This window comes from Lagenorhynchus albirostris, chromosome 3, assembly GCF_949774975.1.
Source record: "Lagenorhynchus albirostris chromosome 3, mLagAlb1.1, whole genome shotgun sequence".
Taxonomy (NCBI): Eukaryota; Metazoa; Chordata; class Mammalia; order Artiodactyla; family Delphinidae; genus Lagenorhynchus; species Lagenorhynchus albirostris.
The window spans coordinates 90,035,815-90,050,641 of record NC_083097.1 but is presented as its reverse complement, the minus strand read 5'-3'; the positions used below and the strand labels follow the sequence as shown (position 1 = coordinate 90,050,641).

At 35.9% G+C, this 14,827-nt stretch overlaps 1 protein-coding gene across 1 annotated transcript in view; it reads left to right on the top strand.

Annotated features, from left to right (window-relative positions):
• Window positions 1–3,135, top strand: part of TMEM232 (transmembrane protein 232) — a 230,971-nt gene extending 227,836 nt beyond the window's left edge. The window contains 1 exon segment of the mRNA XM_060146330.1: window positions 2,929–3,135. Coding sequence (XP_060002313.1) covers window positions 2,929–3,135 — 207 coding nt within the window.
• The last annotated feature ends 11,692 nt before the right edge of the window (window positions 3,136–14,827 follow it).

The following is a 14,827-nucleotide window of genomic DNA, read 5'->3' as shown; positions in this document are numbered from 1 at the left end:
TATTGATCCCATTAAATAGTTATTTATCACATAATCAATATTTTAGCCACCCTAGCAGTGGCCACAAGTATTGGGGTTTGGAAACTGAATGATACCCTGGAATCACAAAATGAGAACTATAGTATTGTTATTTTATTCACTAATAACATTTATGCTAAACCAGTATATCATATGTACAGGGCATTATAAAAAATTCCTAATGGTTCATAAATTGCAACAACTATAATTTTACCATTCACTTCAACTAACTTATCTGGATTATATTACAAAAGATAGCAGGTTGCCAATGTATATATACACACACATAACATAGTGTAGTTTTAATAACAGAAGAAAAATCTTTTGCCTTATCATTCTTTACCCTTGAAAGTTTCAAAAGACCTTGATCACTTTGTGATTAAACACATTGGCCTAAAGAGACAGAGGACAGTGTTTTGAGTGACAGAGAAGAGGCTAGGAAATGCCGCCTAAAAACCATCGTCTTTTCCTCCTTCGAAGGGTATAAGCAATATCTAAGCAATCACTGCCATCAATCTTTATACAGACAGGTAAAGGAATCCTTTCTGCAAATATGTTTGAGAATGGATAGGATCCAAATTGTTTGATCTGTGGCTAGCCTAATCAAATACTTAGCAGTTTAGTAGTATTGATTTGGGAAGGTTTATGAAACTTTCTCTGGATATCACATTTTAAAAAGTATTCATCTATATACTATTTCCTTTGACATAGCTATAACTATAGTGCTTTGTACTTGTATCTCACACTTTACAAAATGCTCTTACATTAGTTAATTTAATCCTTACAACAACTCTGTAAAACATTTACCAGTAAGAAGAATGTAGCTTTACAATTCAGTTAATTGTCCCAGGTTTTAAAGTTAGTAAATGACTGAGTCTATATATAAAACCAGATACCTGGACTTCAAATCTACTTCTCAGTTTTTCATAGTTGCTCAATTTCTTGGCTTATAATTACTAACCTAAATGGGGGTGGGAAGGTGGAATCTGTAGAACTGACAAGAAACAAAAACACACAGCTACAGTTTTAACTGTACCTGTTGAATTTTACCAAGTGTCCCTGATATACAAGGAATAGGGCAGATACCTAATTGTTCAGCAGACATTAAGGTACTGTACCTTTTACACTGCTGGTACTCTATAGCGTGATGACTGAATCCTGAGTGAATGGGCTGAATAAAGCAGTATGGTGCTTCTATTTCCCATCAACTTCAAGCATATCTGCAACCTCCTAGTTGCCACAATTGATGATAATAATGGGAAATAAAAGTAAAGACAATGATGATTTATCCAAATTGAATCTGTCATAGTCAACAGAGAAAAAAATGGGAAAAAGAAGTTTACATTTTTCTGGGGCTAACAAAAAGAAGGATTATACCATTATGGTGCATTCCAGCCAAGCCAAATTCTAACAAGGAACTAAAAGAGGAAGAGCTGCTTCCTGGTGGTTAGCAATATGGTACCCCATTACTGCTCTTATACATGCTGTGCAGGAAACCAAAGAATTCTATTTTACTGAGAGTTCTTAAGAATTAATCCTCTGTTGATTTTTCACAATGTAAAGATCAAAGTCGTAAAGTACATAAAGGGTAAATTAGATGTCTTTGTTTATAGGTACTATCATTATTACACCAACTATTACTTTTATATTATAACATAAAATTGGTGTTTTTTTCAAACAATTGATATTATTACGTAGTTTATTATATGAGACAGATGGGTATCATAGAATTGTAGACTAAACCAAGGCCTGAATTTTAGCCTATGCTGGAATGTTCTGAAAGTTTTGCCTCAATTTTCTGGATATTTCATGTAAAAATGGCTTCTGAGAAATGACACTTATATGAGTAATAACTGTGTTTAGAAACATTCTCAAGATAAGTGCAGGAAACTTTCCTATTATGTCTTTAAAGCTTAACTGGAAATTTAAAAAGTAGATATGATTTTTTGTTTAATATTTAATCTGAGTGTGTTGACATTTAAAAAATATTTATTGCCTTTGGAAAGCTGAGTGATAGATTCTGAGGTTTAGTTTTGCTTATGAATATCTGTATATCCTAGATGAAAAATCACAGTCATAATTCCCAGCACTGGTATATAGTAATTTTAAATTAATTGATAGGTTGTTAAGCATAGTCTTGTCGTTTGTGAGTGTGCATGGGCTGAGGGTGACAAAATGATCAATATAGGCTGTGTCTTTAGGAATTTTTAACATTTCATTCTAGGGGTCATTCTGCCCTGAACTTCTTACCTGGCCTGACGGGTGATTACCACCTCTTTTTGCCACATCCCTCATTAAAGATATTAGAAGGGGAAAAAAATGATTATTTGGTTGATTTACCATCATTACTTCCAACTACTTATTCCTAGTATTCCTGCCTCCAGAGAATGGTATTATTGTCATGAAATAATGTGGTCAATTGAGATGAATTCCTTAAAAGTATTTTTACTGGTCTGTTGCAAAATCAGTCTTTGCCCATTAATTTCATTTTCAATCTCATAAGAAATAATATCACTATGCCTTTCACTTTAATTTGGTTTTTCTTTTTCTTTTGCTTTGGCTTGATTTTTCATTTTAGGATTCCATGCTATCATGTAAATACCAATATTGATGATGAAAGGAAATTCCTTTGGTGTATATAAATGTAAACCGTATTATCTCTTTTTTTGGATTGTTGGTTTATTATTATTAAAAATGCTAAGGGAGAATTTTGGTTTTTGTGGGTGTTATACACTTTCTAACAGATGGCTTTTATGTTTTTCCAGTATGGTAGAGTATAAATTCATGAAGAATATCTGTGAGGAAAACTAAGAGAATAATTGGATATAAGAATCTGTATTTTGAGAAGCTAAACTCATATGTTTTTTTCAAGAAAAATCAAATATAAATGATACTTTCTCTCTGTAACAGTGGCAGGAAGAGCTAAAGATGTGACAAAAGGAAGACGCAATATGTGAGGCGGAAGAATGGAAAGATAAAGAGTTAGAGGGAAAAAATCGCTTCCAAGAAATTATGAAGAGAAGAGAAGAGAAACTACGCAAGCAAATCAAACCCTATGAGCTTCCTCCTAGGACTGAAGTAATTTCATTAGAAAAGAAAATGAGCCCCCAAAACTGAGGTCCATATGCCAGAAATTCATTGCATGAAAGAGACCAAGATAGCTACAGGCTAGGAAAAAAATCCTTAATTAACTGTAAAGCATTTCTTAGAAAGGAGTTTATCCTGGTGCATGTTCTTTAATAGTCATATCTTAGTCCAAAATTAACAGTTAGCACTTAGTCACATTTGAGTGAAGTATTTTACTAAATGTTTTACTAAATGTTTTCAAGAACGTGGCTAGAACTAATTGACTCTTATCTTGTGATCATACACATACTTAATGATTCTCAGAGTATTGATTTTCATTGGACAGTTAGATGAAAATGAATTGCAAATTATTAATGAGTCACAAATAAGAACTATTTCTTGAAAATGGAATGAACATCAACTGATACTCCTATAATAACTATTATACTAATGAAAGAGGTAAGGCCCCCACTTTGGATTTACATTTCATAGTCAATCTATGCCAAGTCAGATACTCAAGAGACAGATACTTTATCAGGATGTCAAATTCAAATGGCTTCGAGATCAAAAAGGTCACATAAATTAGTGAAAGGGCTATAGAATACCTACTCCATCTAAAGAAACTTCCCACCACTCCACTACACTCTGCAGTGTGTCCAGTGCTATAGGATCATCTAGTCTTTCAAGAAGACGCCCTCAATCTTTTTAAAAATAAAAGTTGCTAAATTTCAAAATGTTGGCAACCGATTTAAAAAAAAATCACATACTTTTGGGTTAAATTTGACATGTGGGCCACAAGTTTGTGACCTATATTATGTGAATTTACAGTACCATTCTTTAAGATAACAATAACGTATGGTAGAAAAATGGAAGCAGGGAAGGGTGTTCCTCTTTTGATTCCCTACAGAGCTGATTCAAATTTATGTTGCTGCTCCCAAACCTTTTGACCCATCCTTGTCTTCTCATGCAGAGAATATGTAAGTTCTCAGAAATAATATCCCCCAATGCACCTTTCCAAATACTTTCATCAATCTTTGCTTTCCTCGCATGTGAAAAGAACTCTCTCCCCTAGAAGGCCAGCCAGCCCCTTTTCTCTGAATCTGATCCCATCCAAATTCTTCCTCCATCAACTATATACTATCCCCCTTTAAGTCCCTCACTTCTATGCAAGAAGGTCTCAATTTTCTACCATCCGTCTATCCACACTACTCAGCGTTACCAAACCCTAACTGCCTTTTAAAGTAATAATCTTTCTTATGGGTTGTAAAGAGATGGAATCACTGGTCTGTAAGTTGTGGGGAAAGGACTCTGGAGATCTAACTGCTACTTATAAGAATTTTTTTAAATCCTGCTGTATCACAACCACCTTTTAGAAACCCAATGTCTGCAATATCAGAACTATCCTGGTGTTCTGAGGCAAGGACTAGTCTGCCTTAAAGCTTCTAAACTGCAGACTTAGGTGGTTTTTTTTTCCTGTTCTGCTTAGTCTGTTCCCATTTGTTCACCTGCTTTCTAACTTCCACAGTTTTCTTAGTGTTTCCGATGTGCTTTTATCTGTTCTCTTTATGGATTCACATCTTTTTTTAAAAAATAATCCTTTTTCTATCATAGTGGTGGAGATTTGGAAAGGAGCTAAAAAAGAATATATATATATATATATATACACACACACACACACACATATTCACTTGCAATAAATATATGAAGAATATATAAATTCAAGATTATATATGAATAAAGGTATAAGGATTCTGATTAATTAACTAGATAGGTAAATACCTTTATTCTTAAATTATTCTTTAAAATTTTTAAATTGTTAGGTTATTCTTTAAAATTTGGCAACACACATCTCATGGATTTCCTCCTGTGTCCTGGGATATCAGCAAAGACTGGGGCTTGTAGCTCTGGGTTCACATTCTAGCTGTGCCTCCTGGCAGCTATGAAACACTGAGCACGTTACTGAACCTATTTGAGCTTCAGTTACTCACTTATAAAAAAATTTACAATTTATGTAAAGAGTGGTATCAGTCAGAAGCTAATCAGAAAAACAGAAACATGCCAGTCATTTTAACAGAGAGAATTTAACATAAAGAATTGTTTTAAAAGGTGTTAGAGAACTAAGAAAATGAAAAGGGAACATAAAAATAATACAGAAATAGGAGACTACTACCACCTCTAGGGCCAGAGGATCAGAGAGATAAGGGTTGGATAATCAGAATCTAGAATCATGGAGAAAGCACCACACACAGTGGGACTCAGCCCTCTGAGGGGAAGCACTGCCCAGCTCTTGCTAGTACCTCTGATGGGGCATGGTAGGTAGTTTTGAGAGCACAGAAAAAAAAAAGGACACTGGAACAAACTGTCTGAAACCAGGGTGCCAAGAGCAAGACAACAAGAGGAGTCAAGCTCCTTCTTCTTCACCATCCTACAACTCTTCCTGGAGTGTGCCTGTCCCCAACATCACAGAGCAGAGAGAAGAAGGGTGGGTTTGGAGCTGAAGGACACTAGTTAAATAACTGGAAAAGTGTGTAGCTCAATGCCTAGAATCTATTAGGCCAAGCAATAAAATTATTCCTTCTTTTCTACTGCATTTTTTGGTCCTCTTTTCTGCTTTTTCTGTAAGCTTTCCCTTTTAAGTTAATGTAAATGGCTTAAAACAAAACTTTTACTACATTTTATCTTTTTAACTAACCCTTAATTCTTCCAGTAAGTACTTACTTTAACACAAATTCAACTGGTACTCTTTGTAATTTACTCTTAATATTATTTCTGCCTCAACATTAACAAAGGGTTCTATGAGTCTCAGGGTGGGTTGGACACCAGATGGATATTTTTCATCTCCTCTCATGTTGTTCAGCCTTAGTCATTTATTTTTCTAGTCTTCCCACTTTAAGTGAGAAAGAAGGAGGAGAATGAGAAAGGTACTCCATGTCTATTTACCCTTTACAGCTCCTACAACTCTTATTCATCGTTAAGTGAGTCTACTATTCAGAAGTGTTAACCTATCTCAGGTCAGAATTTCTTTCTATCTAAACCTTATTTCTATGCTACTCTATGCTCTTTGCTGACTTTTATTTTAAAAGAACAAGTCTAGGTTTTTCTACATTCATTTATTATAAATTCTCTAAAGGATTTCTCTTAGCAACCACCAAAACAATTTCTTTATCACACAGACTACTTCATAAACCTATTACCTTATTGAGAATGAAATATTTATAGGAATTTTAGCTAGTTTCACTAGGGTATTAGAAATTAAAAGACATATATTAGGGGAGGAGAGAGAAAAGACAAATAATAAATTCTGAGTAACAGAAACATAAAAATAAGCATTTCTTTAAGTGCATTTAAAAAAGGAAAATCAAAAGATTTACAAGGTTTGTGGAGCATGACAAAAAAAAAGTTTAGGGAAGAAAATATCCAAAACAAATAATTTTGACATTAGTGAGTGGGTGTTTGAGAGAAAGGGGTATGTAGAGGTAATAGGTAATTTAAAAAGTAACTCACAGCAACAATTTCAGAAACTCTATGGTAATGTTTAGCAATTACAATTCAAGTAATTGATTCTTCTTCTCTTACCTGTAAAAATCCTTTCTGGGACATATGACTGTAACTGCCTACTAGTTGATTTTAAATGACTGTTCTAATTTTTTTTTAAATTATCAAAAAAATCCAAAAGGGACAGGAATCAGGAGGTTGGAGTAGGAGGATGTGGGGCTCACCTCTACCCACAAACACATAAAAAATACATCTACATGTGGAACAATTCTCACAGAACAACACCTGGAAACTGGCAGAAGAACTGCTGTACAACCAAAGATGCAAGACACATCTCCATGAAACCAGGTAGAACAGAAAAAAAATAAAAAGGGATCAGGACGAGACTGGTGCCCCTGGGAGGGATCTGTAAGGGAGAGAAGGTCCACACAGGTAGACCCTCAACCTGGGGAGCATCTTTACCTGAAGGGAAATCCGCTGGGACAGATAGAGGGGCTGGAGAAGCCTAGACTATTCTCAAGGAGTATGCACATGCAGGGCAGAGAGAGACTGGTGCCTTGCCACACTTCCCAATCCAAAGGGGCAAAACCCCAGTCCCACTTGCTCCACTCTGTAGCCTGGCACAAGATCAGGGCAGAGAATCAGTCTAGCTGCGCAGAGTCAGACTGGGGTGCCAGGGGTATGATCCTGGCCAAGCTGTGGAGACCATATTCAGCACACACATGGGGGAAGCTGATTGAATGGGGTAGACATTGTCAGCATGTGCACTGGTGGCACAAAAGTACACGAAGCAGCTAAGCTCTGAATCTCAGGCAGACAGGCCCAGGGAGAAGACTCAATCTAGGTGCATGGAGACAGACTGGAGGGCTTGGGGTATAGTCCTCAGGGAAGCATGGAGACCACTGTCAGTGCACACACAGCAAGGGGTGAGTCACAGCAGACACTGCTGGCACATGCACTAGGGGATGCCACAGAAACACAGCTTCTGGGTGCTGAGTCTTGCATGGACAGGCCATGGGCAGGAGTATGCAGCTGTTTGTTCCCCAGTGGGAGCACTCCAGCTCTGCCCACTCCACACTGAAGCTTGGAGCCAAATCTGGGGTGGACAGATTCTGGGAGAGGTCTGCCACAGAGCAAGCCCAGGTCCCAAACAGCAGCACAGCCACCTCAATTCCTGTAGCCACAGCCTAGCACTAGGTCTGGGATAAACACAATGGAGAGAGGGATGCAACCTTGGGCTGCTTCTGGGTGGAACTGTGGACACCTGCAAAGGCAGCATAAATGTTCACTGTGACTGTATAGGCCTCGTGTTTCAGTGCATGGCACGGTATGCTCTCAAGGGCAACAGAGCCTGACTGGACCCTTAGTGCTTCTACTTCAATAACTGGGGAGCAGACCTCACCCATAACAGGGCAGTAACAGGCATGGAGCAGAGAAGGCCCTACCCCACTTTCAGTGCCAGATCTGGACACCCAACACCAACCACATCCCCTATGAAGGGGATAATGGCCAGCACACTGAGGAAAGACGTAGCTGGAATCCATACAAAAACCAGCCTTCAAACCAAAAATACTGGACTCACACAATCTACACAGGGATGCTCCCACATAAACCATCCCTTTGAGACCACAGTAGATAAATGTTTCTCCTAAATTCATAGAGACAGAGAAACTGAAGTCAAGTGAAAAAGCAGAGGAACTACTCCCCATTAAAAGAACAAGAGAAATCCCCTGAAAGAACAAATAATGAAACTGACCTCACCAATCTACTAGACCCTGAATTCAAAAAGGAGGCACTAAAAATGCTAAAGGAATTAAGATTATTGATAGAAATGCAGATCACTGTAACAAGGAACTAGAAACTATAAAGAAGAACCATTCAAAATTAGACAATTCAATTGCTGAGATAAAAACCAATCTAGAAGCAATGAATAGCAGACTAAATGACACAGAAGAAAGAATAAGTGATCTGGAAGACAGAATAATGGAAATCACCTAATCACAACAGCAGACAGGAAGAAAAATGAAAAAAAAACAACATACATGATCTAAGGGATAATATAAAACATGCCAACCTACACATAATAGCGATTCCAGAAGGAGAAGAGAGAGAAAAGGGGATCGAAAATGTATTTGAAGACATTATGGCTGAAAGTCTGACACCTAAAGAAAGGAAACAGATATCCAGGTACAGGAAGCACAGAGGGTCCCAAACAAGATGAACCCAAACAGACCCACACCAAGATATATCGCAATTAAAATGGCAAAAGTTAAAGAGATGATTTTAAAGGCAGCAAGAGAAAAACAGAGTCAGTTACAAGCAACCCCCCATAAGGCTATCAGCTGATTTCTCTGCAGAAAAATTTGCAGGCTAGAAGGGAGTGGTAAGATATATTCAAAGTCCTGAAAGGGAAAAACTTGCAAACTAGGATACTCTACCCAGCAAGATTATCATTTAGAATAGAAGGAGAGATAAAGAACTGCTGAGAAAAAGCAAAAACCAAAGTAATTCAGCAATACCAAACCTACCCTAAGACAAATACTGAAAGTTCTTCTCTAAATAGAAAAGAAGCAAGAATCTATAGGAAAGGGAAAATCACAATAGGAAAGGATTAAAGATGACTTAAATCGGCCAATAAAAAGATCTAAGAATAATCAAAAATTGTAAAAGCATTTATAACTACAATTAACAAAAGAATAAGCATGAAGATGTAAAATGGGACATCAAAAAATCACAAAATGTGGGGGAGGGGAGTATAAAAATGTAGAGCTTTTACAATGTGTTTGAACTTGTGTGACTATCAGTTTAAAGCAAGCAGATATAGTTAAGGCTTGACATACTTGAGATCCAGGGTAACCACAAATCAAAAATATACAACAGATTCACACAAACCAAAAAGAACTCAAGCATAGTACAAAAGAAAACCATCAAAGCACAAAAGGAAAAACAAAAAGAAGAAATTACTACTATATATAAAATAGATAATCAACAAGGACCTACTGTATAGCACAGGGGACTATACTCAAAATTTTTTAATAACCTATAAAGGAAAAGAATCTGAAAAAGAATATATGTGTGTATAAAAAACTGAATCACTTTGCTGTACACCTGAAATTAACACATTGTAAATCTACTATACTTCCATTAAAAATAAATGTGCTTAATATAAATTAAGAAAAAATAAGAAAAATCTCAAATTAACAATTTAACCTACCACCTAAAAGAATGAGAAAAAGAAGAGCAAACGAAAACCAAATTCAACAGAAGGAAGAAAATAATGAAGATCAGAGAGGAAATAAATAAGAGATCAAAAAAATAGAAGAGATCAATAAAACCAAGAGCTGGTTTTTGAAAATATAAACAAAATTGGTAAAGCTCTAGCCAGGCTCACCAAGAAGAAAAGAGAGAGGACCCAATAAATAAATTAAGAAATGAAAGGAGAAATAACAACTGACACCAGAGAAATACAAAAAATCCTCAGAGAATACTATGAACACTTACACACCACCCAATTGGACAACCTAAAAGAAATGGACAAGTTTCTAGAAACATACAGCCTGCCAAAATTGAGTCAAGAAGAAATAGATAATTTAAACAGACTGATCATTAGAAGTGAAATAGAATCTGTAATAAATTTTTTATTTCTGCAAACATAATCCAGGACTGTATGGCTTCACTGGGGAATTCTACCAAACATACAAAGAGTAATTTATACCTATCCTTCTCAAACTATTCCAAAAGATTGAAGAAAAAGGAACACTCCCAAAGTCATTCTGTGAAGCCACCATCACCTTAATACCAAAACCAGAAAAATACAGTACAAAAAAGAAAATTACAAGCCAACATCTTTGATGAATATAGATGCAAAATTTTCAACAAAATATAAGCAAACTGAATCCAACAATATATCATTAACCGTGATTAAGTTGGATTCATTTCAGGGTCACAAGGATGGTTCAATGTACACAAATCAATCAGTGTGATACAACACATTAACAAAATGAAAGATAAAAAATCTCATAATCAAGAGATGCAGAAAAAGCATTTGACAAAATTCAACATCCATTCATGATAAAAATTCTCACCAAAATGGGAGTAGAGGGAACATATTTCAACATAATAAAAACCTTTTATGACAAACACACAGCCAACATAATACTCAACAGTGAATAGCTGAAATCCTTCCCACTAAATTCATGAACAAGATAAAGATGCCCACTCTTACCACTTCTATTCAACATAGTATTGGAAGTTCTAGCAACAACAATCAGAAAAGAGAAATAACAAGTATCCAAATTGGAAGGAAAGATGTAAAACTGTCACTATTTGCAGATGACCTGTTACTCTATACAGAGAACCCTAAAGTCTTCACATAAAAGGTATTAGAACTAATAAATGAATTCAGCAAGGTAGCAGGATACAAGATGAATATACAGAAATCTGTTGCATTTCTTTACGTTAACAATGAAATATCAGAAAGAAATTTTAAAAAACAATCCTATTTAAAATCACATTTAAAAATACCTAGGATTGGGCTTCCCTGGTGTTGCAGTGGTTGAGAGTCCGCCTGCTGATGCAGGGGACATGGGTTCGTGCCCTGGTCTGGAAAGATCCCACATACTGCAGAGCGGCTGGGCCCATGAGCCATGGCTGCTGAGCCTGCACGTCCGGAGCCTGTGCTCCACAACAGGAGAGGCCACAGCAGTGAGAGGCCCACGTACCGCAAAAAAAAAAAAAAAAGAAAAGAAAAGAAAAAATACCTAGGATTAATCTTAACCCAGGAGGTGAAAGACCTATATGCTGAAAACTATAAAACATCCATTAAGGAAAATAAACATGATTCAAAGAAATTGAAGGATATTCCATGCTCTTGGATGGGAAGAATTAATATTGTTTGCTACCCAAAGCAGTCTACAAATTTAATGCAATCCCTATCAAAATACCCATGACATCTTTCGCAGAACAAGAACAAATAATCCTAAAATTATATGGAATCACAAAAGACCCAGAATTGCCAAAGCAATCCTAAGGAAAAAGAACAAAGCTAGATGCATAATCCTTAAAGACTTCAGACTATACTACAAAGCTACAGTAATCAAAACAGTCTGGTACTGGCACAAAACCATATATATATACACACACATTTATATAGATATAAGATATATATATACACACACACACACACACACACACACACACACATACATACACACCAATGAAATAGAATAGAGAGCCCAGAAATAAACCCACTCACCCCTATGGTCAATTAATCTATGACATAGGAGGCAAGAATATACAAATGGAGAAAAGACAGTTTCTTCAACAAGTGCTGTTGAGAAAGCTGGACAGCTACATGTAAATCAGTAAAATTAGAACACTCCCTCATACCACATACAAAAATAAATGCAAAATGGTTTAAAGTCCTAAATTTAAGACATGACACCATAAAAACTCCTAGAAGACAAGATAGGCAAAACATTCTTGGACATAAATCATAGCAATATTTTCTTAGATCAGTCTCCCATGGCAAAAGAAATAAAAGCAGAAATAAACAAATGGGACCTAATTAAACTTAACAGCTTTTGCAAAGCAAAGGAAACAATAAACAAAATGAAAAGACAACCTAAAGACTGGGAGAAAATATTTGCAAATGATGCGACCTACAAGGGCTTACTTTCCAATACATACAAACATCTCATACAGCTCAATATCCAAAAAACCTAACAACCCAATCAAAAAATGAGCAGAAGACCTAGCTAGACATTTCCCCAAAGAAGACATACAGTTGGCCAAGAGGCACATGAAAAGATGCTCAACATTGCTAATTATTAGAAAAATGCAAATCAAAACTACAATGAGATATCACCTCCCACCAATAAGAATGGCTATCATCAAAAAGTCTACAAACAATAAATGCTGGAGAGGGTGTGGAGAAAAGAGAACCCTCCTACACTGTTGGTGGTAATGTAACTTGGTACAACCACTATGGAGAACAGTATGGAGGTTCCTTAAAAAACTAAAAACAGAGTTACCATATGATCCAGCCATCCCACTCCTGGGCATATATCTGGAGAAAACCGTAATTTGAAAAGATACACGCACCCCAATATTCATTACAGAACTATTTACAATAGCCAAGACATGGAAGCAAACTAAATGTCCACCAACAGAAGAGTGGATAAAGAAGATGCGGTATATATATATACAATGGAATATTACTCAGCCATAAAAAAGAATGAAAAATGCCATTTGCAGCAACATGGATGGACCTAGAGATTGTCATACTGAGTGAAGTAAGTCAGACAGAGAAAGACAAATATCGTATGATATCACTTATATGTGGAATCTAAAAAGAAAATGACACAAATGAACCTATTTACAAAACAAATAGAGTCACAGATGTAGAAAACAAACTTATGGTTACTGGGGGGAAAAGGGGAGGGCGAAAAATTGGGAGATTTGGATTGACATATACACACTACTATATACAAAATAAATAACTAATAAAGACCTACTGTATAGCACAGGAACTCTACTCAGTGTTCTGTAATGACCTATATGGGAAAGGAATCTAAAAAAAAGTGGATATATATATAACTGATTCACTTTACTGTACACCTGAAACTAACACAACATTGTAAGTCAACTATACTCCAGTAAAAATAAAATAAAAAATAATACAAATGAGTCAATATACAAAACAGAAACAGACTCACAGACATAGAAAACAAACTATGGTTACCAAAGGGGAAAGGGAAAGGGGAGGGATAAATTAGGAGTATGGGAATAACAGATACAAACTACTATACATAAAATACTTAAGCAACAAGGATTTACTGTATAGCCCTGGGAACTATATTCAATACCTTGCAGTAAGCTATAAGGGAAAATAATCTAAAAAATATATGTGTATATATGTATATATATATATGTAGATAGATATAAAACTGAATCACTTTGCTGTATACCTGAAACTAACACAGTATTGTAAATCAACTATACTTCAATTCAGAAAAATCCAAAGAAAGTTAGTGTATCATCTATAAATTATTGTATTGCTTAAAACTCCTTAATTAGTAAGTACAGTTCTTTCTTTCCCATATACCATCATATTCATCCCATTTAGTTCATACCACAAGGGTCTATAGCAGGGTTTTATCACAGTAATGCTTTTAATATTTGGGGCTGGAGAGTTATTTACTATGGGGGTGGGGCATTTTGTGCATTAAAAGCTGTTTGGCAGCACCTCTGGTCTGTAACTACTAGACACCAATAGCAGCCCCATCCCTTGTCCCCTATGAGTCCTGAAAACCAAAAGTACCCCAGGGACAAAATTGCTCCTGGCTAAGAACAAAGGTTCTATACTTTAATTAAACTTGACTTCCCCATTTCAAGGTTAATTTCTTAGCAATTTCTTTCAGGTTGCTTCCAAATTTTGTCCACTACTCACACAATTGGTCACAAAAGCTCTCACTTTTGGTCAGCCAGTGACTCTCAATTAAAATCACCATGGGTCTCACAAAGCCTCTTTATCCCTCCTTACATCTCCATTTGCTGAAGTGGCAACATGAACAAGGGCACCCCTGTTTGTTTTTTATGTGATTAATCAATGATATTTACCATGTTCCCCGTGGGATAAAAGCAAAAAATGATAGGAAGTTATGAAAACCTGCTCTGCCAATGCCTATGTAGAAAAGACATAGCTAGTAATAAATTCAGCCCACACTGTGCTTCTCAGCCTTAGGCTGGCCACTTGAGACTTAACAGTGTTTGTAAGGCTCCTTTTACTAATTCTAGCCATTTTCTCTGACATGAAGTATGTGTTTGGAAACTTAGAGCAAAAGTCATTTTAAATTATCATCTTCTATAACAAAAATTCATATATTTATATAGTTTTGCAAATTTTGTTGATGATTTGGTTACTTTTGAGCTACATGCATTTTTCATAGTGACATAGATTTCAAGGATAATTTGGCTTTAATGTTATTCGAGCTTACTTTTTCCTCCAATCATTCTAGCTAAGGGACCTATTTACATAATACCTAGTGCCTTGTTATTTTTTTATTCCTGCTTCATTGCAGCAAAGCCAAAAATAAAAAGAAATGCATTTCCAAAGCATTTTTTAGTTGGAAGATCATTGTGGTATCCAACTTTCCAGTGAAATTTCCCAAGTCAACGCTATTTTGGAAAAGGCAGAGCCTCTTTTATGTATTAATGAACAAGATGGAGGTAAAACATTTTAGAATCG